Here is a 24,513-nt window from a genome sequence, read left to right on the forward strand (position 1 = left end):
AAGCGTCAAGTCCCCGTGCTAGTGGTCAAGATGTTCAATTCTTCTCCAAATCGTTATTTCCGTCTATTTCATTTCTATGATGATAGTACCTGTGTGTATGCGACTGCGCTTCTTGAGCCGCGTATCCTCCTTCGCATTCCTTTGCCAACCGTGACAGAACTGCGGCGAGGACTGAATGTGTTTAAAGCCAGAAAATCCATGCCCTCGTGAACCGTTCACGCAAGTTTCAATCTCGTGTACCAGTTAGTTAACGAACCCATTGTCTATGGTGTTACCGCATTATAGCCCTCCTCCACCTTGGGGGTTGCTACGGTGGGCCTGCTGAAATTGGTAAATCAGTCCCAATACCCCGGCGTCTTGCTCGCCTGCCTCAGCCATGCTGTTCTCTCGACTCAACCCTTTCGGCGGCGATGTCTCCCATACAGACTCGCCTAAAGGTCCCGAGCCCCCATAGATCTCGTCTTCAAACGGCCCTTGAGAATGCAGTCGGCCGTCTGTACCCAGCCCGTCTTCAGTTGACTCTTCAATTATACCTTCACCTTGGTACCCCCCACGGCCGGCTCGGCTCCGATGCGTACTTCGGGCGCCGAACCCTGTTGCGGCCGGTTGATGGTGTGGATCGAGGAGCATTGATGCCATCGGCGACGGAGCCGTCATCGAGGGCCCGAACCTCGGCGTTCGGGTTTGTTGCCCAACTCCACCACCAGGAGGGGCTCGACTTCGCGATAGGTCATGCCGACCCAATCTGGAGCTTTGCATATCGGCCGCCAGCGTTGGCGAGTTCAGCCCCGGGAACGCTGGTGGAGGATGGAAAGGATGGCGACTCCCTGGCGGTAAATGGCCCGGGATGCCCGTTTTCGGATTGATCACATAGTTGTCCAAGAAGCCATAGTAAGATGCTGCCATCTTATTATGCTTCGTGGAATAATAGTCTTCTCGAACGTCGCCAGGGCCAGACTGTTGCTTGGCCTTACCCACGCCCTTCTTGAAATCGAACTCGGCGAACGAGCAGATGTAGCCAACTCCATCTACGTGGATTGTGAATTCACGGAAGAAGTCGATTATCTGATCGCTGCATTTCGGTGCCGAGAAGATCAGTACCAGCGAGGCCGTAAGTATACCAATGATCTCCTCAATTAGAATCACCAGCTTCAGCTTGTAAAGCTCCGAGAATTCACGCTTTACGTCGGCTGTATGAAGACGGTCCTTCCAGTGGTCTGGCATGTAGCGCGTGTACTCAATGACATAGAGCAGGGCGTGCTCTGGGTTGAACACGGTTGTCTCTTCAGATATCATGCCTCTTGCAGCCGCCCATATGGCGGCGAACACGCCGATATAGAACAGTGCCGATCGCTCGGATGTGATCTCGAACCCAAGGAAGAGCTGCGGATCGAGGAATGAGGCGACAGCAAGAACTGAAGTAATGGCTCCTGCGACGAAGGTTACCGTTCTAGCAAACTGTTCCGTCATTTTTTTCGGGAACTGGTCAATGTATCGACTCGCGAACGGATAGGACATGTTGATACGCTCCTGGAAGAGATGCGGGACCTCGTTGAATTCGCGAAACTTCCACTCTGCAAGAGGCGTGTACCTTCTGTGGCTGAAGGTTGAAGGGTCTTTCTGGTATTCCTGTTGCCCATGGCATTAGCTCCTCTGATGTGATCTCATTAACACCACAGCAAAAATACACTTACATTGTAGTACGTGAATGCATGCACCACAATGAGATACGCGACCACAAATGGCCCAATTAACAAGTTGATGATCCCGGCGAAGACCAGCCTCGACTTCAACTTGATGCTCAAGAGGCCGCGGCGATCGGCTTTGAGGAACTCTTGGTGAACCTGGTTATTGGAGTCGAAGACATAAGTCAGGATTGCGAAATGCAAGTTCCATTCCAAACTTCGGGAAAAGAACTGATGTTGTCGCAAGAATGGTATCGGGAGCGTAAGATCGAGAATATCCTTGTTCATCATGGCTATCAAGTAGTTCTCTCTCCGCATGAGACGGTTGGCAATGTCCGCAGCATCCAACCTCTCCTTGGACTGGTTGCGCATCCACTCTCGCGCAGAAGGGCGCACGTTGATGGCTGTTTTGGGGTTCGCGTCCCGTAATGCCATGACGCGGGCAACGATGTCTTGCCAGGAAACGGTCTGCATATCCTCCTCCGGTATCTCTAGTAGGTATATGTAGAAGTTGCGCATGTGGTTCAGACGCCGAAGATCCATGGTGAACTGTACCGTCTTCCATATAAAGTAAAAGATGTACAGCCACAAACCTGTATTCCACATGAATGACATCTTTCTGGTGCACTGAGGAATCGTAACTTCTTTCAACGAGTTGCTATTGGGGATTTTCGTGTACTCAACACATTGAGTGAGAAAGGTCAAAAATACGGCGAAGAAGGCAGATTCGCTGGAAGTGTTTGGTCAGCATCCTTCATGTGTGCTATCAATATCCAGCAGATCCAGAGTCCCGACTTACACCAGGTGCAATGCCCGCGCGCACACGATGCACCAGAAACCGCTCCCTCGATAGTAGTAGTAAACATCCTGAACGAAGAAGTCGAGGTTCGAGACATTAACCCATCTCCACAGAGCCTTTTCTTTCTCGTTGTTGGATGCAAGGCCTCTGGAATATTGCTTCGCGTGGGGCCTGATTGGCTTGACGGGATCTGCTGGATGAAGCCTTTGCTGCGCTTGTGTTGCCTCCCATTGGGCATGGGTTCGTCGACTAGAGGGACCAGGTATTGCGTTTTGCCTCGACGGAATAGCAGCTGGCTTCCTTCGCCCAGATCCTTTGGACTGCGCTACCACTTCGTGTGGCTCAACCAGCAGAGAAGCCGGGACGTCATTATCTCCATCGTCATCCTGTCCCAGCCATCGTGGACTCGTCTCTTGTCGGATTCCGCCACGATGAGTTCTGCGACCAGTCGGCCCCGGTGTGGCTCCTGCAGGTGTTTTAAGCAGGTTGGCATTGCTGTCGAGAGTCGCGTGGCTGTCTTCTGCTGCAAGACCTGGCATGTGGTCCAGGTCGTAGTCTTGGAACTGCTCTTGCAGGTTCTCCTCGTCCACATCCAGGCCTGCGTGTCCTTCGATATCCAGGTCGCCGTCAGTATCTCCTCTCAGTTCCTTGTAAAACGACCTCGACCCTCGAGACAGCGGGCTGATTTGAGGGAAGATATTGGAAGCCATTTCGAGGAAGGGCAAATCGGATTTCGCGAGGGAGTAATCGGTCGTCAAGAATTATGGTCGTCGCTCATGGCGCTAGGTCGGGGCCTGGTTTGGGGAAGGAACGAACGAATGCAGCTTGCCCAACGAGAGGCAGTCGGATTTGGAGGCAGAAGTCGGTTTGTTATCGCATTCCTAAAGGAGTTTTAGGTCAGCTCGGGAGAGTGGTGAGGTGTAAACTGCAAAAGGGTTTGAGGGTAGCCCTGTTGTCGTCACTTGATATGAGATTTGGCGGTCATGTGGCCATCTCGGGTGGTTGCAGGTGACAGAAGCTTTGGGAAGTGTTGGGGGTGAAAGACTTCAGACTCACAAGCCTATACGGAGTGACGCCTGGTCAGCTAAGGTAGGTAAGTTGACAACGCAGTGAGACGAGAAAGCTAGCTATTGCACAGGGAATCTTTCAGTCCAATGTCAGGAGCGTAGAAAGGCGATTACAGTCACAAAGGATGCGTGCTGCGTGAGTATGGTGAGGAAAGTAGGAAGAAGACGGCACGTTGTTTAAGGTAGAGATAGATGCCTCGCCTGCATATGTCCGTTATGTCGGCCACGCGTGCCACGCTAAGGTTGCCAGGAACAGACGATATTCAAATAAGCGGCAGATAGCAGAAGCACCCGAAAGGAACGGAAAGTAGTGTCTGGCAAAGTTCAGAACGGGTCGTGGAGGGGCCAGCACCTTTTGCTTGGGCATCCCATATCAGTCTCCCAGGTCCCTCTAGAGGTCAGTAGCTAGGTAGCTGGTGGTGCGCACACATCCAGGTGACGGCATGGCTCAGGCGACACCGTGAGTGGGGAAGGTGGACACGGGTAGCAGGCGGTCAAGTCATTTTTGCCGTTGATACCTCCAGGTATTAATCTCGACCGCCTTCCGTTCTTTGGCTCGGGGGTTTGGACGTCATAAGGTGTCTTATCAACGGGTTTACTTGTCTCTTATCTCACCTTGAGGTTCCTTACCTTACCTTAGGTGACCTTCCTCAAGACCAATGGAGTACCTTAAGGCCCCCATGGAACTACCTTGAGGCATACCTATGATGCACGTACCTCAGCTTGTTTTGGAAGTACAATCTTACGTAACTCGAGGTACCTTAGGTACCTAGGGATGGGAAAGAAGGCATTTGTCTATCCTCCATGTCTTAGTTCGTAGTTACAGGTGTCAATCAAACCGAAAAGGGCATGTCGATTTCTTCATACCTAGGCAACTAGTATCCTGATCCCTTCGGATTTTGATCATCAACCACTCATTTGAGCGCGTTGATGATCTCGGCTGGCTCGCCTACCGTTGCTCATCATGGTGTCTGCTCCGCCGCCTTCCTTGAGACCACTGCCCAGCAGAGATGTGTCCAGTTCTAGTATCGGCAGTATGCCTCAGTCGCCCTCAACCACATCATCGGCGAGGGCGCTGAACCCTATTTCATCCAAGGTGACTACTGTTCTTTCAACATCGTACGCCGATTCCGAGTTTCGGGATGCCTTGCAATTACTCGACAGCCGCGACCTCAAGAACACGCCAGAGACACGCCGTCAGTTGCGGTTAGGCCTGCAGAAGGAGGTAATTGACAGCAATGGGGAGATTGTCTCCCAGTTTGGCCGAGTCGCCGATGTAAGTCCCTTGGCCCAAAATCACCGATCCATGGACTAACATCCCCTATAGCAATTGCGTCGCATAGGGGCTACCCTGGACAAGTTAAATCACAACTATCAAGATGTGAGGGGTCGGATTACTGCAGCTCAACAAGAGACGGGACCTATCCTGGAAGAGGCTTCATCATTGATGAAGCAGAGAGCAGACGTGGAATCTAAACAGCAACTTCTCAAAACATTACGCAGTCACTTTATCCTTTCCGATGACGAGGTCGCGTCTCTGACATCAACCGTCGAGCCCGTTGACGACAAATTCTTCGCTGCTCTTAACAAGGCAAAGCGAGTCAGCCAGGACTGTGAGATTCTACTCGGATTCGAGAAGCAGACGCTGGGCCTGCAGCTTATGGAGCAGACGTCCAAAAATCTCGGTCTTGCCTTCCAAAAGTTGTATAAATGGGTTCAGCGGGAATTCAGAACATTGAACCTCGAGAACCCCCAGATGAACTCATCAATCCGTCGCGCCATTAGAGTTCTTGCAGAGCGACCATCGCTCTTCCAGAATTGCCTGGACTTCTTTGCGGAAGCTAGAGAACGCATACTGTCCGACGCTTTTCACGTTGCCTTGACAGGCACGACGGCCGCAGGTCTCGAAGATCACTCGGTTAAGCCTATCGAGATGGCTGCTCACGATCCGCTTCGTTATGTGGGCGACATGCTCGCCTGGATACACTCGGCCACTGTCAGTGAGAGAGAGGCTCTCGAAATACTTTTCGTCTCGGAAGGCGACGAAATTGCCAAGGGACTTCAGACGGGCCGGGCTAATGAGCTCTGGCAGCTTCTGGGCGAAGGTGACGCTGAGACAGCACCTGACTTTGATGCTCTCAAGGCGCTGAACGACCTTGTGGATCGAGATGTCTCAGGGGCAACCAGAATGCTGAGGCAGAGGGTCGAGCAAGTCATTCAGTCCAACGAAGAGACTATTCTTGCCTACAAGTTGGCAAACATTCTTGGCTTCTATCGATACACCTTTGCCAAGCTTTTGGGCAGCGAGTGCGCGCTGCTAGAGCTTATGACGGGACTTGAGTCGGGCGCATTAAGGCAGTTCCGCTCGCTCATGAGGGATCACATCGCAACGCTGCAAGGCGATTTCCAGCAGACGCCCTCGGATCTTGTTCCTCCAGACTTTTTGCTCGAAGCGCTGAAGCAGCTTACTGCGGTCATGAAAACGTACGAAATTTCACTGGCGTCATCATCGGATCGCGAGACCGACTTCCAACCAATTCTTGCAGAGGCCTTTGAGCCTTTCTTGGCAGGTTGCGAAAATATGGCCAAAGGTGTGAGACAACCCGCTGGTGCCATCTTCATAACCAACTGCTTGCTTGCAGCAAAGCATGCCCTCGAGCCTTTCGACTTTACTCAAAGAAGAAGACGGCGGTTGCAGGAGAGAGTTGTAGAGGAGAGCAAGAAGCTCACGGAAGAGCAATACCAATTCTTTCGTCGTGGTTCTGGTCTGGCACAGATTCTCGATTCCTTGAGTAACCTTACAACGGATGCCAGTGACGTGAAGAAGGTAGCGTCGCTTGAGGAGGTACAGCCGCCAGCTCTGAGTCGAGCCAGCCAGGCTCTCGACGACTTCTTACCATCGGCGCTGATGGACGCCATGGAGAATGTGAAGCGGCTGCAAGATTCGAGTCTAGGGCGAGATCTCACGGAGAGGGCTGCGGAAAGATTCTGCGACGAGTTTGAGCACGTCGAGCAGATGTTGCTTTTGGCGGACGAGCTGTCAGTCGGTGACGGTGCGTCGGCTGATGAGGGCGACGAGCCCCAGTTGCTGCGAGACCTATTCCCTCGAACCACGGGGGAGATCAGGGTCCTCTTATCTTAAAGGGAACGTGGCGGGGAAGCCGAGGGTGTCTGACCGAGGAGATGGCATTTACAACACCTATGTCAAAGCGATGCCAACGGTGCCGCAGTACTACAACGCTATGTTTGCCTTACCATACGTTGCCTGTGGACAGGAAAGCTGGCTCAGCCAATCCCCCAGTTTCTCAACCTCACTCTAAGGCAGATCTGATCAGACAGGATATCGTTTGATTAAGGCTTTGGCGGGGACTGTATGACAGGTAGACTTACAGCAATAACTAGAGCCTAAAGGTCTTCTACACCTCCAATGCCCAGTCGTCCCCTCGTATTGTTATCGCCCAGTCCTGTGTACAGACTATGTGCTTCAAAAGTATGCTTTGTGACTTATCGCTCACCTGAGGTGTAATTTCCAGATTTGCTATCAGGTGCTTGGCTAGTCTTGGTATTTTGACCTACACACGCTATCTTAAGTACCTTGCCTACTTATGTGTGCAACTGATATTGTAAGAGCATCTGCAGATACCCCGAGGTAAGATATAGTTATGTATTGCCAGAACAGGCACCTGGTCGACCTCACGCTCATTACCTTCACCCCTATTAGCAAGGCACTTGGGATCCCGGGTAGTGGTGTTCCCCTGGCTGGTAACTCACCCTTACCTTCACTAAAGCAAGCGGGTAGGTACCTGCCTACCTTAGGGAGGGAGCTAGCTAGTGACGCGTGCCACACTCCCTAAGGTACAGATGACCTCCGCTGGAAGTTGCCGCCTGCCTTGCCATTGCTTTACCCCCACTCAGCCACCAAGAGCGACGTCACTGCGGCCCGCTAGCCTTCAGTTCCGTCCCCCCCCGCGCCATCATTCGCCGGCAAACCCTCTGCGAGAGAAACAAAGGCATCCTGGCCCTGAACTTTGCCTGACCTCAACCTCAGCTCCAGTTCGCTCAACTCCATTTCCCCGGTGAAAAACTCATCCCGACTGCTTCGACGTTCCGGATCGTGACGAAATTCCTGTTTCAACGTCAGAACAATACCGCGTCTCCACTCAGACTTGGACATACTATGGTCTGGCTTCCAGTACCATGTCACGCTCTCGGGGCCTTGCCATCCTCCAGAAGACATACGATGACAGCTACTTGAAATGCTCCACTGCTGTTTACTATGAAAGCCAGGTATGTCTTTGCTTGCTCCGGACCTCGATGGCGTGGCATACCAATGGAAGATTTGTCTGTGCTAATTCAAGTTATCCCATGTCCTAGGGTGACGAGACCGAGGCGATGCGATGCTGGAGGAATGCTCTAGACCAACTCAACGACCAACGCATCACCAAGCTGCTACCCAATTACGTTGCTGGAACCGAAACAGAAGACGCCTTGATAGATTCTTTGCGCAAGCTCGAACTGCAGTGCAAGGAGCGCATTGACCTGCTTGAAGCGTTACGAATATCCCGACAAGACGCCTTGACTCCTCAACCCAATAACCCGCCCACTCCGAACCGCTCCATCTCCCCCGACCCATACACCATGTCTACTCCTGAACGGGGCTATATTGGCCAAGGGACAATTCCAGCTATAAGATATCCCGATCTCTCGCGGCCCGCGTTGCCCAAAAGACCGTCGTTGCCCTACAGAACATCGTCAGAGCAGGCTGTAGTCGGCCGCGACCAAAGTCCCGTGGCTTCCCCCTTTGGCGGACCATCAAACTCTCCCCGAGCAATGCCTAGGAAAGAGCCGACTATGAGGTCTCCGAGTCCTGAGAAATACACCATGCGGACCACCTTGCGGACCGGGAAGCCAGGCGATAAATCTGCAAAGTCGAGTCGCAAATTGTCCAAGACCGAGGGACCTGGCGCCAGCAAGGCTGCAACCCTTGCATGGACTGCTCTGAGTTCTAGAGAAAGACTCGCCAGAGCGTCTCCAGCTGTATCAGAGTACTCATCGTCTGCGCCTGTGACGCCTGCCGAGCAGTCCCGCAAGCCGCCGCCCTCATCAGGCACGCAATGGGACGTACATACCAGACGGCTCGTGACGCCCAGAGAAATTCATTCGTCTTTCCCAGATGCGACTGGTAGCGCAAGAACATCTGAGGATTCATCGCAAGTGCGACCATCAGCCTTGTCCGTGAGTGCGGCATCGAGTGCCTTGAATGCCATGTCCTATCAAGATGCCCCAGGGGCCGAGCATGGCACTCCAAGACAAGAGCGGACCTCGCGTTCAAGGGACCAAATATCCTCAGCCCCACGATCCAAAGCGTCGCCTCACGAACGGCCTCCATCGTCTGACGCTGACGAGTCAGAGTTACGACGCAAGACTACGCCCGACGTGGCCAGAATACGGAGGAAGCCAGTCGGGGACATACCTACTCGGCCCAACATTAATCTCACGAGTGGATCACAACAGGACAAAGCCGACAGATCTCGTCGTAATGTGCAATCGTCGCGCGGCCGTTCATCTTCGAGTTGCTCGGACAACGTAGAAACAAGTCCGAAGGTACCTGACAAGAAGAGGAAGGGAAAGAGGAAAGAAAACGCAATCGCAGCTGATGCTGAAGGCCCTTCTTCCGAAACGTCTGCCGATGATGAAAAGGAGGGCTCTTCGCTTAAGACAGCCTGGAAGAAAACAAAAAAGAAGATTATGAAAAACCTGCCAACCGGCGTGGACGAAGCAGCCGCAAAGCAAATTCTCAACGAGATCATTGTTCAGGGCGATGAGGTCCGATGGAGCGATGTTGCCGGCCTGGAGGTAGCCAAGAACGCACTCAGGGAAAACGTGGTTTACCCGTTCTTACGACCGGACTTATTCATGGGACTTCGGGAGCCTGCAAGAGGAATGCTGCTTTTCGGCCCGCCAGGCACGGGCAAGACCATGCTGGCGCGTGCTGTAGCAACAGAATCGCGGTCGACATTCTTCTCAATTTCAGCAAGCAGCTTGACAAGTAAATACTTGGGCGAGTCCGAAAAGCTCGTCCGAGCATTGTTCTCCCTGGCGAAGACTCTGGCGCCAAGCATCATCTTCGTTGACGAAATTGACTCCTTACTTTCTCAGAGGTCTGGGTCGGGAGAGCACGAGGCGACAAGGAGGATCAAGACTGAGTTTCTCATTCAGTGGAGCGATTTACAGCGAGCTGCGGCGGGTCGCGCCGTGGACGAAAAGGACAAGAGTAGGGGAGATGCGAATCGAGTGCTTGTCTTGGCGGCAACCAATCTGCCTTGGGCTATTGATGAAGCCGCACGGCGCAGGTTTGTGAGGCGTCAATACATACCGCTGCCTGAGTCCGAGACTCGCTGTACTCAGTTTCGAACACTTCTGGGGCAGCAAAAGCATGTCTTGTCCGACGCGGACATAGAGAGGCTCGTTCTCCTTACAGATGGTGAGTAGTTCGTTGTCGTTTTATAGGCGACTAGACTATCAGACCTGATACTAACATGGGCACAGGATTCTCGGGCTCCGATATAACGGCACTGGCTAAGGATGCGGCCATGGGTCCGCTCCGCTCTTTGGGCGAGGCTCTTTTGCACATGACCATGGACGAAATCCGACCGATTTCATTGGCAGACTTTGAGGCAAGTCTGACAACTATCAGACCGAGTGTGAGCAAAACGGGCTTGAAAGAATATGAGGATTGGGCCAGGGAATTTGGCGAGCGAGGTGGATGATGTAGGGCAACAGGTATGTGATGTGCCAGGTGTTTTTGTTTCTCTTTGTTTCTGCGTGACAGGGCAATTGGTCGGTTGGCTTGGGGAGCGCACGTGGAAGTGATACCCTCCAGAGGCGCTTGATTGTCGACAAAGGAACAAGACATGTCGAGTTCTACAAAATATTTTGCGTAAATGGCTAAGACAAGAAACTACTGTAATAGCATTGGTGTTTGTACAATGATTCGCCGGTGACCTCGAATGTTCGTCTACACGTTTCCAACCACAAACTAGGCCAAGGATATCGTCAACTGAAATGAAGACGATGCCCCGTGCTCTGTGTCAAATCCCTTTCCCTACTCCTTTGTGTTGTACAGCGTTGTGTTGTAATCCTTTCTGAACCTTATCCTGGTTCTGTATTTAGTTTAGTTTTTTTTCTCCGCCGGACTCAGGCCTTAGTCAACCTCGGGCTCAGGAAGCGATTTTGAAGAGTTCTCCTGCCGCCGCGTCTCCCGTCTCGCAACCTTGGCTTCTCTCTTCTGAACCTTGGCCGCGATTCTCTCCTCCTCGGTCGGAACGGGTGGGCGCGCTGAGATGGGTGTACCGTGGGGCGCGATGATGCTCTTGACGACGTGGCGCTTATGGGGTGAAGTTCTCCATCCGGGAACAATGGAAACGACATCTCCTGTGCGAAGGGATGAGTTGGGGTCGTGGACGAGGTAGTGCGTTGGTTTCGTAAACATCTAGGAAGTCGAGGCTGGTCAGTCTCCTCGAAGATGTAGGAATCACGGATCAAGGGCTGGTGTCTCCTGGGTTCAGTATCTTACCTTTTGGACCTTTTGCTTCCATTGCTGGCCACCCACTCGGACTTTGACCGTCTTCTGCATGAGCCCGGCGCTCACGACGACGCCGTTGAGCTCGCGTACAACTGCGCGCGCTTGCGCCATTGTTTGGGCTGACATGGTGGGCTGTGGGTAATTTACAATGGCGGCAAATTCGGTCTGTCGAATCAATCCCGCGCGGGAACTAGGTCGTGAGCTTAGGACTGTTGAGGGTGTCGCGTGATACCTTGGATAGGGCGCTGGCTGTGATGGTGACCTAGATACGATATGCCCAAGACTCCTGGAGGGAGTAGAAAATCGAAAAATGGACCTGATTTTCCAGCTTCTCATTGGTTCAGCGGGCCATATTTTCGCCGACACTCAGACTGGATCGGGGTCCGACAGAGTGGAAAGATCAGACGCTAAGATAACCTTAAATTCATCGAGCTGGCTTGGCTTGGCCTGTGGCTTTCTGTGACAGCTGGTTCCTGGGATTCGGGAGTTACCTAGGTAGCTAAGTAAGATACCTTACTTTGGTCTGCAATGTCAAGGCCTACCTTAGCTCATCGAGCTGCTGTGTCTCTTTCTCCTTTAACAGCTAAAACGGGGCTTGCTTTGTTCGTTCTATGAGCTGAACTATGAGTTTGTTTCACTTGTTTTACTAACAAACATCCCCGATGTGTTGGAGTTTATGATCCCCAGCAAAACCTACGCGTACCCGCCCTCGAGCTGGGAATGAACATGCACTGCCTTGGTGTTTGTGTCTGTAAGGTGCAATGCGTTCCAAGAAGCCTAGCTCTTCATCAGGATGCAAGCCATGCAAAGGCCGTAGTATTACTTAAGTAGTTTTAGGTGTCTGTAGAACCAGACCGCTCTGCTCTATATATAGACAATCCAACTCGCCCCTGCCAAACTTCAAAGCACAATACGCTCTTCTAGAACAGGCTGAGCGTTTTCCTTGCGGCCCGATTGCAGTGAGCACTTCCTGTGAGGGCCTCAGACTGACACAATGCACAAGAATCCTTAATGGCCCATTCGAGGCCTTCCCGGCCTTGTATCCATGTGAATGCGGAGAGCCGACACGGATACCACGTAAGTAGCTAGGGGTTTTACTCATGTGAAGAGATATCTGCTATCGAGACGGCCGAGGCTTTGTTTTGTATCTCCCATTGTTCATCCTATCGCAGCTAATTGTTTCACTGCCTGGCCAACTTAAAGTTCCAGCGTCTCTTCATTACTTCTACCGCCCAGCAGACTATGGGCCACACCTCTCTCCTGCATATTCACCGAGGCATCATGGGTCACAGATATTTGAAGGCACCGACCTCTCACACTGGTAAAAACCACTGAGGACAATACTATCCATGGACGCCTAGATTCCCCGATCTAGGCGAGTTTGGATGCACGAAGACGGATCCCGCCCCTCGGGTTTGCTGAGAGGAGGCGAGCCTTCACGCACAAAATAAACTGACCTGACAAGATCGGATACCAAGTCTGGTAGAGGACGAGGCACCCAAGAAGCGTTAATTTTCTCTTTTGTGCATAACGCACTTGATGGCTCGGCAAACATTCGCCGCAGCGGCTAAAAGTCGAGTGGCTGAGACCCGAGCCGAGCAGAAACCTGAGCGTGCGAAAAATTGCATGGAAGAGATACCTTCCTACCTGCCTTGAGCAGGGTGGGCCTGAGTTTGTTGACATCCACTCGAAGAGACTGTTCAGAAAGTACCTCCCTCTGGCATGCAGACCTCGCACTGTCATAAACTGTGCTTTTGGTGCAGCACTTTGGTGAGAAGATGAGCTCGACACTGTGTAATGTATCCGAGCTCCCTTTCCATCACGCTCACCCCGCACCCAAAGTCCCAAGGGCCCCCAGCAGCAGTTACCTTACGAAGAGTGAGGTGAGTATCCGTAGGTACCTACGCAGTGTTTGGTCACTTGTGACTTTGGTGTCCCTCATAAGGTAAGCCACCCACCCACCCACCTTAGACTAAGCCAACTATGGTAGTCTGTCTTCTTCCCTCACAACTCGGCCTGAATCATCCTCCCTCAGATTTGGTCCCTCGCTCGTCGGAAAATTCAAAACCAACATTCCTCCCTCTCGACTCGCACTCAGCACTTTATCATTTACCTCACCCTCACACGGTCTCTCCCCTCACCTCTGTGACCAGATCTATTTCATATCTATTCACTCAAATATTCTTGATCCTTTTTTTTCTCTCATTCCGTCCGCACTTCATTATTCGCTGTGTGCAACAACGCGCCTGCTGTACGCACCTTCCTGTCTGTGTAACGAGACAAGAAGAGAAAACAGAAGCAGAAGCCAGAAAAAACCTGCGCCAAATCTTACCACCCGATCGTCGAATTTCCCCCTCCCCCAAAAAAAAATCAACATGTCTTCCCCAGAGGCCCGTGCTGGCGTCAAGCGACCTCGTAAGTTCTCAATGTGCGTCCCTTGCGCGACTCACGTTTTCCCTTGCATCAAGTGAATACCCCGAGTCCAAGGCTCCTCCCTATTGCGATTGTCTGCCGCTGTCATTCCGGGAACCTCCTTCCTCACGGACAGCCTCTGCGCCAGTCATCTTCCTTCCAAATTGCGTGGACCATTTCGTGGTTATAAGCCGTAGCTACCCCGCCGCCCTGCGCACTTCACCTCGTCCCCTACCCCAAACACTACATATCGAGTATAAAGTGTTACGCAGGCGATCGCGACACGATGGAAGACACGGCAGACAGTTTGCATAAGGGCAAGCCGACACAGCTAGCTCTGCTTGATTGATTTGGTTTTGCTAATATGCGCTTTTCAACAGGCACCCAGTCGCTCCCCCCTCCGGCTCTCCCTCAGCTGGTCGCTGAGCAGCACACCGCTATCCCTCCTACCGACAAGGATTCTCAGCGCCTCATTGTCGTTCTCTCTAACGCCAGTCTCGAGACCTACAAGGCTTCACATGGCGGCACCGGCCGTAACGGCGTCCAACGTGAGGAGAAGTACTCGCTACTCAACAGCGACGAGCATATCGGAGTTATGCGCAAAATGAACCGCGACATTAGTGACGCGCGCCCGGATATCACACATCAGGTTGGATACTACCAGCGAACCGCTTTTGCTTTTACTTTTACTCTTACCTCTGCTTGTGCTACTGCTTTTGCGCCTCAACGCGCCTAGCCCGCCGTGTCTGCATCCAACATGCTGACCATACTGACTAGTGTCTCCTGACCCTGCTCGACTCCCCCATCAACAAGGCCGGCAAGCTTCAGATATACATTCATACCGCCAAGGGTGTCTTGATTGAGGTCTCGCCGTCTGTCCGAATCCCGCGTACGTTCAAACGCTTTGCTGGTCTGATGGTTCAGCTGTTGCATCGCCTGTCCATCCGCTCGACCAACTCGCAGGAGAAGCTGCTTCGTGTCATCCAGAACCCCATCACCGATCACCTTCCGCCCAACTGCCGCAAGGTGACGCTCAGTTTCGAGGCCCCTCTGGTACACGTTCGGGATTACATCGACACGCTCGCCCCCAAGGAGAGTGTTTGCGTCTTCGTTGGTGCCATGGCAAAGGGTGCCGATACCTTTGCTGATGGCCTCGTCGACGAGAAGATTTCCATCAGCAACTACAGCTTGTCCGCCAGCGTTGCTTGCAGCAAGTTTTGCCACGCTGCTGAGGATTCCTGGGACATTCAGTAGTCGAAAACCTACATCTACTCAGTCGTGGATGTTGCGAGGACACGAACCCAGGCAGCAGCGATGGCGAATCAGAGCGGCAATGTAAGTGGTGGCCCCCAGGCGCCTGGAGGTGCGAATTGCGCCCCAGAGCGGCAAATTGAAAGTCGAGGGGTCGAGCTTATGGAACCGCGATACAACATCATGGTGTCCGCGCGCGACCTCGGAAACTTGGGTTACCTGTGCCATCGCTGTCGCTGTTTTTGCAACCAAAACCGGGGCGTTCGACAACGGGTCCAAGGCGCTTTCTTCGCCTTGACGGTTCAACTTCAACCTAGGTTGTCGTTTCTTTTTGTTTGCCCCTTTCTCAGGATTTATAAGGGTGGCGACCCTGGCTATTGTTAGAGTAGTATCTTCGTGCTCTCGGCAAGTGTCGTGACAAATGGGCCACCCTTCGAATTTCTACTTGAAAAACTGTGCATTGCGACCAAACGCTCAGCGGTGTCGCTGGGGAGCATATACAAAGATGGAAAATGAGGGCAACGTCTCAAGGATTAATGGTGTATAGCGGGATGGATACAAGCGGCTACGCTGATAGGTTATGCGAGGCCTCGCCTGTACTTGGAGGCCGTTTAGAAAGACAATGTATCTACCGTGTTTGATGGGTTAACAAACTAAGATGCCCTGTACTATGGACTCGAGCCAAATTCGTGTAATCCTTGGGAATGTACTGCCATACTATGCCGTGTGTCAGTCTGTCTGCCTTGCTCAACTAAACGCTGTAGGCATCATGGACAAGAAGGGATGGCGAAAGACAGTCACATAGCCTCATGGGTTGCTAAGAAGGTGCTGCATTGACGAACATAGGTAAGTACGATCGAATGAATGGTGTAGGACCCGTGTCAGGCAACGGGAGAGTTTGTGATTTGGCATGTCATTGATGCCCGAGTGGAATTCGGTATGGAAGCAAAATGTGGTGTTTGTTGGTCACCTCAGTCTGTTCAGGGACAAAGGGGACGCGACAATAGTGAGGCTCATTCTGTTCGCCTTACCATGCATGGGACTGCTCCGCGTGTGCATGTGAGGGAGTCAGACTGGGCTGGCGTGTACACCGCATTACCACTTGACGGGTTGAATGTGATAGAATCGACGGACAAAGCTGACAAAAGTACCTTAGGGGGTAGATTGGGGGCCCTTGGAGCAGGGCGGCGCGGACCGATGTGTCCGACTGGCTGGGAGGAAATATGTATGCGTACGGCTATGCGCATGCGTCCTGACTCCTTCGTACCGAGCTCACAAAACAAGTCGGGGACCTGAGGACTCAAGCTGGTGGGAGGTTGGGCAGCAGGCAAGGTGGACGTATAGTTGCATTAGTGCCCTTCTGGTATGGGGTCAAGACTTGAACATGCTGAAATCCGACGATGAGCGGCATGGCCAGCTCACAATCTCGTGCCAAATTGATGGAACTGGAAGCACCATGCTGGCAGCTGCGGTGCCCAAGCCAAGTGGAGGGAATATCTATATTCGTAGATGGAATGGTGCAAACCACCACCTCATTGTGGGATTTGACATCCATACGGAAGACGGAGACTCATGGGTAGAGAATGCAGCACGTCATGGCAAGTCGGTCGAGGCAAAGCCGCAAAAGAGCCTGACAACAACTCGCGACGTAGTGGAAGGGGGAATGATGCGGTGAGTTACAGACAGATGCGAAACTGGAAAGTACATTGCAGAGTAGGTATGGAGACTTTCCCAAATGATCTTAGGTACCGTACTCCGAACCTGCTACCTTAGGTAACATGTCAAGGGATATTTGTTATCGAGGAAATCCAGAATAAGATACTTCGGGCTGTGAGGTGTGAGACAAGGAAACGTGGATTGGATAATTAATAGGTAGCTTCCATTAATTAAGGTACTCTACAAAAGATACCTTACCTTGCACTTTGATGTGTGGATACCTGAGGTACCTTAGTTAAACTTCCAGAGCATGGCAGCTGCTTCCATTTGGACCGCGCGCAACGAGCGGCTTTTTCACACTGAGGTACTGCTTCCAGCGGACCACTTGGAAGCGACAAACGCTTCTGACGGGAGTCCCGCGCACTCCTGCGTCCAGTCCGTCCAATGACAGTAGCTATAGACGCAACTTTTGAACCAAGTGATTTCTGACGACCGCCTCTCGTTCCCCAAGGTTGGATAATTTGCAATGCGGCATTTCTCGGCCGGTTTAGCTCACTTCTTACCCGATGGACCGTCTTGTATATTTCCAATACCAAACACTTTGTGACGTGGGTCGCTAATAGCACTCAATGAGGCTTCTCTCTCTCTCTCTCTCTCTCTCTCTCTCTCTCTTTCTTTTCCTTTTTTTTTCCTCTCTCACATGTACTTCCACCGCCTCCAGCTTTTCGTATGGACCAAGGATTCTACGGATACCTGCAATCTTGATCCATCTTTCTAGCGGTCCCGAGAGGGTGGCCTACTCTCATCCTGGTTTAACTTAGGAAACGACAAATGAGTCTGCAGCAACAAAGGCAATGATGGGGTTAAGGCGGGGCTTGAAGAGACGAATAGCAGCCAGACACGACGAAACGATCAAACGCTCCAGTGCCACTATCCGCAAGAATACTCCGGACAGAGACTGAGTTGAGACCCCATATCAATATCATACAGACCGCACATCGACGACCATGCTCTCGACACGATCCAGATCATGAGATGCGGCAGCCGTTGCTGATTGCAGGATGATCTACCCACCTGAAGCGCCGCTTGACTTCTCGGTCCTTGATTCTGTCAGGTATTCGTACACGTAGCCCGGCTCCAGCCCCAGCTCCAGCTCCCGATACCAAGCGGCGCTTGCCTGTGGCCGGTTGTAAATCGTCAGGCGGCTGGGCCTGGCCACGGTCCCAATGACACCAATCACCCTTCGAACGAGGGAATGAAGTCCGATATCTGTGAGATGGGGCAAAGTACACGTAGTTGGTATCCGTATGTCTGTACTATAGTCTATGTACAGGCTATGCTAAACTAGCTGGCGCGGCACCAAGATAACCTCATCTTTCATAGGCGCAGAAAAAGATCAAGGTGGCCCGTCCTATGCTTCCGTGACCCGTGTGAGGTCTCCGGCTGGGTGCCCCGGCGCAATGTGGATATGCCACTTCCTTCACCGGCCACTAGCTGCAGCTCATCACCCACCATCGCAGCTGCACTGGGCTCGTCCGGAACGGGCTGGCTGCATATTGGATTTGGCCAGAAGGCACTGGGCGAAAAGTGAGACTCATTACCGACTCGTGAGCGGGATTATCATCAAGGTACCTCAAGGTAAGGTACCTTAGGTTGGGCTCAGCAGCAGGAACAAGCTGTCAGTCTATGGCGGCCCCGTACTACTGGAGTGATGGATGTGCCGCTGATGATACCCTACCTAGGCACGCCGCACCCTGAAGACGAAGTACAGGCTTCCGTATGGCTACCCACTACCTCAGGTCTTCGCAGTTGCAGGTGGGTGGGTTGTCAGAGACGTTGCAAGGTAAGGTACCTACCTTGGGTACCTAGTTACCGACGGGAGTAGGTACATAAGACATAAATGTGCGGGCAGACTTGCTTGAGTCTTAACCCTCACACAGCTTGGTTCATGTCGGTTGCGTGTGCCTTCTTTTCCCCCCTTATCAGACTAAGAAGTATCTCTTTTAAGCATTTCATCCACGCAGCAGTCGGAAACTGACATGCTTGAGGTTGATTCCCCTTTCTTGTTGTCTTAGTATTCTGGTATCTGTCTCGGTGCTACGCTACCTGCCTGTCAATACCTTACCTCCTGCCCGTGGGCTATATCGATACCTCACCATATCACCCACTAGCACTACCACCATCCACCATCACTACCATCACCAGTGCACCACCACAACCCTACACCAACATCAATAGGTTGCCCTGGATAGTTTCACTCGGGATTTTCTTTGCAACCACCTCGACGAACGCACAAATCAACGAGGCTGCCACCAAGCCTACTTAGCTCGAGTCGCCTGTCTGCGCCTCTTTTCCCCCTCCCTCGCGTCCGCAGAAGCGTAACGGCACTTACACGAAACTATTCTCGACCTGTCACCTAGGTAGTCCTTCGCTTCACACACACACACACACTCTCTCTCTTTCTCTCTCTCTATCTACTTTTCGCGCCCACCTCAAACAACCGCCCTATCTAGTAATTAGGACCGGCCTTTGACTATCAACTGCCCCAAATGACTCCCTACTTTGACGTCTCCCATCTTCCCTCCTCAACTTCCTTCTACTCCGCCATCTTCCAATCCCTGGGCATCCACTATATATCTACGGATTCCCAGACCGCTCCCCCGGACGCCAACGCCAACGCCAACGAAGGCGCCGACACCGACTCCAAGACGACCATCACCACCACAGGCCCTGGCAGACTTCCCAGCACCGTCACATACGGTATACTGTCCCCGCTCACCCCCATTTTCCAGATCCGCGAGGCCCGCAATTCCAGCGAGCCCCTGAAGCTCTCTCGCGCCGTCTTTTCTGCTCCCTCCCCCACCGCTGTCACCGACTTCCACGCCTTTGCCGTCCGGGCCAATCCGAACCTGCTGTCCAGCGTCCCGGCTGATCACTTCACTCGTCCCGCTTTAATCACTCAAAGTGGCGATATCCACCGGGCTACTGTGACCGACTTGGACGGTAACACCATGGAAGTTGTATATCAACCCCCTCCCAACTATCCTCCCTCCTACGCTGGGTCTACTGTTCGAAAGACACAGTCTACCACGGAGGAGGCTGGCCGCATTCTGGATTGGAATTACGACGTTGCAGCATCCGAACCCCCGCCGCCGCCTTCTGTTTCCGGTTCCGCTACTGCCGGGACCTTTTCATCAGTCTTCGCCATGGCTGCTCGCTCTGGTTCATTTCCCGGTAACGAACCCCCTTACACGATGCTCCGTCGAAGCGTCACCACCTCGGTCATCGAATCGCCAACAAAAAGGGACGAAACCCCATCTCAGCCCTCTCCATCAAGCGGCGGCATCGCTACAAACACTATAGTCGGAAGTCTTTTAGGTGCAGCTGTTGGTGCTGCCGCCGGCGCTGCCGTCACCTACGGAATGATGCGCAAGGAACGTGCACGAGCTCCGCGCCAGGAGTTTGACGGCTCCGGAGCCGCCCCTCCGTTCCAACGCCGTTCCACCTTCCCCGATCAATATACCGACCCGCAGGCCGGACGTTATGTCGAGGTCGAGAGGACCGTCGAGAAGATCCGGTACCCAGAGGCTTACCCGGCACTATCGGACAACCGAGCACCTCCTCAGTACATGGCCAAGTACAGCCAGGTCGGCGCTCGAAGCCGTGCCGCCGATGACCTGTACGACGACACCCGCAGCCGGCACTCGTCTCGCTATCAGCTCGAAAGAGGCAGCAGTGTTCGTTCTCGCAGCCAAGCCGCCGTTCCCCGAGCCGCCCCCCTTATGCTCACTGATTACGAGCACCAAAGTAACGCAGGCTCAAGACACAGCATGGCTAGCAGGTCGGCCGTGCCCCGCACTATCGTTGACGATGCCGGAACCTACGTCTCAGCCCGAAGCGGGAGGTCTCAGTCCACTATCCGTCCGCCCCCGCCCACTGTTGAGACGATATTGGGCGGGCGAAGTCAAGCACCTAGCCGTGCACCCAGTCGTGCGCCGACTATGGCCCCCAGCCTTGTCCCGAGCCGCACACCCACCAAGGCGCCGAGCATGGCATCGAGCAGGGCACCCAGCAGGGCACCCAGCAGGCCTCCGACTGTTGTGCGTAGCAGAGCTCCTACTGTGGCGCCCAGCCGAGCTCCGAGTATGGCACCCACTCAGGCGGCGCCAGCTACTGTTGTTCCTAGCAAGGCACCCAGCAGAGCACCCAGCAGAGCACCAACCAGAGCTCCGAGTAGAGCTCCAACGGCGGTTCGAAACACTCAACCCGTCTTCGCCTACCCCCCTGCCACGCGAGCACCGACCTATGTGTCAGCCCGCGGCCCTCCTCCGCCGAAGAGCCGCATTGACAGTGGCCGTAGTGCCTGGGAAGATGACGCCATCAGCGTAGCACCAAGTGATAGCATCAGCTGTATCGGCAGCAAGACCAGCAGGCGTCAGTATCATTGACGAGACGGAGAAGTGCAGTGGACTGTCCTCCACCGGAACGTTTTGATACAGCTGTCGAGGCTGGCAAGACCTCCAAAGTCGAGCGACTCAAAATTATCAACAGATTACTCGGCCGCACAGAACGAGTGCCGATGCTATTGCAGTATAATTTTCTTATTTAGAGGCTGGCTTTTTATGATTTAGGCACGGATGCGGATGCATTGCATGGCAGTTGTTCTATTGACAAAGGATAATGACCAGATGAGGCTGAGGCCGGGGCAATGAGGATATGATTGTGACATATGGGAATCACGTTGAGTTACTTTTGCTTGCCTGGGGGCCATTCAACGTTGAGATAGATACTAGAAAAGGTCTGCACAAGGCTGATCTCGCTGATGCGGACTTACACGGTGGTCTACCAATTTTTTGAATGCGTATGGGTTTATTTTCTTCTCTTGGGCCAAGTTTATGAAATACTAGACCGGTATCGACTTGTGTTCCTCACCTCATGATTCATGGTTGGTCTAGTTCGATGACAGCCTGGACCAGAGCCATACACTGTTTGGTTTTTATCGTCACCAATAGTATTATTCAATATCTTAGCGCTATCTGTTTGGGACTTGAGGCTGGAGGTGAGGGCTCATGGGAAACCAAATCTGACTTTGGAGCTGCCGTGATCATTTCTCTTGGTAAATGCCGCGCTGCAGATGCCTGATTTCACCGACCTTGCTCTTAGGAAATTGGGATCTTTGGGCTCTGGAATTGAGGTCGTAGGTAGTAGGTAGGTAAGGAAGGTATGTAGTTATTCGTACTCCGCAAGAGGTTCGGATAGGCAGAGACGAAATGAAATGCCCCTCGCGGGGTTTCACTCCGATCCTCGGCGCCCCGCAGGCGACGGCACAGACCAACAATTACCAGTCACAGACTCTTAGTCCCACGTCGCTCCACCGAAAGTTGCCCTTTGGGGATTTGGCAGATTTCTACCGACTTCTAATCGCCCACATCGAGTCAAGTGCCGGCAAACCGGGGACATTGACACTGGAGGCAAATTTGATGAGATTCGCGATTGACAGCATATCTTCATCAATAACGACTGAATAAGGCCGCCGTTTGCAATACCTGAGCCCAAATTTACACTGCCTAAAGTCACCCTTCGATCCCACACATGGAAAGAGGGAGAGTCAGAGATAAACAATACTAGTGAGTGTGGGAAAGAGAGAAAGGAAGAGAGAGAGGAAGAAAGAAAGAAAACTGTACGAGTGGAGGGCTCTTGCGTGATGCCTTACCTACTTTAGCCACCACCTCTGCACCAGCCTTGACCCACATCTTTGTTCAATTCAAACTCCAGTCTACTTGACTCATCTCATTCTCATACAGACCAACAACGCATAAAAGCCCACACACCATCACCTCGATGAGATATAGAGCAAGTCAATCACTGGTCATAACATACACGCTCCTAAATGAGGTCTAACACATTGTACAGTTCACGTAGATAAAAAGCACAAGTCAAGATTGTCGCAATGCCCGCTTTGGAATTGGGACAGTCCATCCCGCCAGACACTGCTCATGTACGCCAAAGCCAATTCCATGTGGTCCCCTTTTCTTGTTCAGAGCCATGTGACGTCGTTGCTGACAGCCCGTGCAGGCAGTGAGCGTTCAGCTTCCTACGTGGAGAGCAAATGTCGGCTATGAAGAGGGAGAATCATGGGTCGTGGATAAGATGACCACCGGCTATCCCAGGTAAGCCTCTTCTCCCATATCAACTCTTTGTTCCCCGGCTGAGACTATTTTTCTGTCGAGATTCTTCATTCATAGGAGCATTGTAGCCTTGGCTGAAGATCTGATTGCCCAGCATGGCCCTTCGGGTCAGAAAGCCATGTTGTTTCCCACTCCTCGTATTGCGAGAAGGTGTCTGGCCTTTGTAAAGAAACACGCAGATGCCTCAGTTTCTGCCGATGCCACCGTCATTGATTTCGGACTCGATATGACCAAGGATATCTCACCGCTCTTGCGCTCCCTGTCTCCCACTGTTTCTGCCGTGGTGTATGCCCCCGAGGTGTTCCCCTTTGCCAAGCAGTACTGGCAGCATACAGGAGACGGAATCTCAAGCCGAAGAGCCGAGTTCTGCCACGGTCTATTGAAGGAGGGTCTCTTTGTTCCCGTGGCAAGGCCCAACTCGCCAGTGGGAAAAGCCCACAGAGGTCCGAAGAGATACCACCGCCCATCTTCCATCGACGACACCAAGACGGCTCACCACCCAGCGGCCAAGGTGAACCCCCAGAGTGCGTTTGAAACTCAAGAAAGCCTGCGCTTTCTCGAGGAACGCTTTGGCCGTAACCTCGATCTGTCCCTCGTCGAGCGCGCCAGGTCGGCCATCAAGCGTAGAATTGCGGGCGCTATGGCTGCCGACATGGAGGCCAGCATCAGCTCACTGCCTCCCATGGGGGAAAACGCCAGAAACCAAAAGGACCTGCAAGAGAGCGATGTATACCTGTTTCCCTGTGGCATGAATGCCATCTACAACGCCCACCGGGCCATGCTGCGCGCTAGAGGTGACCTTCAGTCCGTCAACTTTGGCTTCCCCTACGTCGATACGCTCAAGATCCTGCAAAAGTTTGGTCCTGGTTGTCTCTTCTACGGACGCGCCTCGGAGGAGGATCTTGACGATCTCGAAAAGCGCCTCGAGAGTGGCGAGCGCTTCTTGGCGCTCTTTTGTGAATTTCCCGGCAATCCTCTCCTAACCTGCCCCAACTTGGTGCGGATCCGTGCTCTTGCAGACAAGTATGATTTCGGCGTCGTTGTGGACGAGACCATCGGCAGCTTTATCAACATTGACGTGCTACAATACGCAGACATAGTCGTAAGCAGTCTGACCAAGATATTCTCGGGCGACTGCAACGTCATGGGTGGCAGTGCCATACTGAACCCAAGTGGCAAGTACTATCAGGCCCTGAAGGGTGCTTGGGTCGAGGACCTGGAAGACACGTACTGGCCAGAGGACGTCGTTTTCATGGAGCGTAACAGTCGCGACTTTGCATCGCGTATCGAGCGCATCAACGAGAGTTCCGAGACCATTTGCGACATCCTCTCGGCTCATCCGCTGGTCAAATGTGTTTACTATCCAAGAGTCAATCCGACGAGACCCAACTACGATCTCTGCAAATTGCCCGGTGGGGGTTATGGCGGGCTTCTGTCGGTCACGTTTCACAAGACAGCTCACGCCATTGCGTTCTTCGACGCCATTGAGACGGCCAAGGGCCCGAGTCTAGGTACGAACTTTACTCTGACATCACCCTATGTGCTGCTGGCGCATTACCAAGAGCTCGATTGGGCTGCCGGTCTGGGTGTTGATCCGGACCTCATTCGCGTCAGTGTCGGTCTAGAGGAGACGGCTGAGTTGCAAAAGATTTTCACCAGTGCTCTTGAAGCGGTTGAAAAGTCCGAAGATGCTTGAATTGCACAGAAAACTCGGTATGAATGGAGCGGTAATGGATAGTTGGATGCGGAGGCACGCGGAAGCCGAAGATGATAAGAATGTGGAGGGCAACGAAGAAGCACTCAAGAGTAACGACCACAAGACTCCCTCATATTCAAGACTCGTTGCGACCGGAAGCTCAACCTACAACCG

General features: G+C 52.8%; 6 protein-coding genes across 6 annotated transcripts; 4 read left to right on the top strand and 2 right to left on the bottom strand.

The window, feature by feature from the left end:
* Positions 1-279: 279 nt before the first annotated feature.
* On the bottom strand, positions 280-2,300 carry ATG9_1 (autophagy protein atg9; the record flags this gene model as incomplete). Its single annotated transcript, XM_065759196.1, has 2 exons — positions 280-1,629; positions 1,695-2,300. The coding sequence occupies 2 exons, from the start codon at positions 2,298-2,300 to the stop codon at positions 280-282; spliced, it is 1,956 nt and encodes a 651-aa protein (XP_065612294.1).
* Positions 2,301-2,480: 180 nt separating this feature from the next.
* ATG9_2 (autophagy protein atg9) lies at positions 2,481-3,194 on the bottom strand (the record flags this gene model as incomplete). Its single annotated transcript, XM_065759197.1, has 1 exon — positions 2,481-3,194. One exon carries the CDS (start codon positions 3,192-3,194, stop codon positions 2,481-2,483), a length of 714 nt encoding a protein of 237 aa, XP_065612295.1.
* A 1,321-nt stretch (positions 3,195-4,515) lies between these two features.
* Positions 4,516-6,693, top strand: COG6 (Golgi transport complex subunit 6; the record flags this gene model as incomplete). The annotated part of the gene is made up of 2 exons (XM_053199088.2): positions 4,516-4,827; positions 4,879-6,693. 2 exons carry the CDS (start codon positions 4,516-4,518, stop codon positions 6,691-6,693), a joined length of 2,127 nt encoding a protein of 708 aa, XP_053043481.2.
* Positions 6,694-13,511: 6,818 nt separating this feature from the next.
* NEP1 (18S rRNA pseudouridine methyltransferase) lies at positions 13,512-14,802 on the top strand (the record flags this gene model as incomplete). The annotated part of the gene is made up of 3 exons (XM_053199091.1): positions 13,512-13,551; positions 13,929-14,197; positions 14,326-14,802. The coding sequence occupies 3 exons, from the start codon at positions 13,512-13,514 to the stop codon at positions 14,800-14,802; spliced, it is 786 nt and encodes a 261-aa protein (XP_053043484.1).
* A 4,202-nt stretch (positions 14,803-19,004) lies between these two features.
* Positions 19,005-21,064, top strand: N0V96_011211 (uncharacterized protein; the record flags this gene model as incomplete). The annotated part of the gene is made up of 2 exons (XM_065759198.1): positions 19,005-20,889; positions 20,955-21,064. 2 exons carry the CDS (start codon positions 19,005-19,007, stop codon positions 21,062-21,064), a joined length of 1,995 nt encoding a protein of 664 aa, XP_065612296.1.
* Positions 21,065-22,869: 1,805 nt separating this feature from the next.
* Positions 22,870-24,339, top strand: STR2 (Cystathionine gamma-synthase; the record flags this gene model as incomplete). Its single annotated transcript, XM_053199093.2, has 1 exon — positions 22,870-24,339. The coding sequence occupies one exon, from the start codon at positions 22,870-22,872 to the stop codon at positions 24,337-24,339; it is 1,470 nt and encodes a 489-aa protein (XP_053043486.2).
* Between the last annotated feature and the right edge of the window lie 174 nt (positions 24,340-24,513).

Source organism: Colletotrichum fioriniae, assembly GCF_027942845.1.
Source record: "Colletotrichum fioriniae strain IMI 355084 chromosome Unknown scaffold_16, whole genome shotgun sequence".
Classification (NCBI taxonomy): domain Eukaryota; kingdom Fungi; phylum Ascomycota; class Sordariomycetes; order Glomerellales; family Glomerellaceae; genus Colletotrichum; species Colletotrichum fioriniae.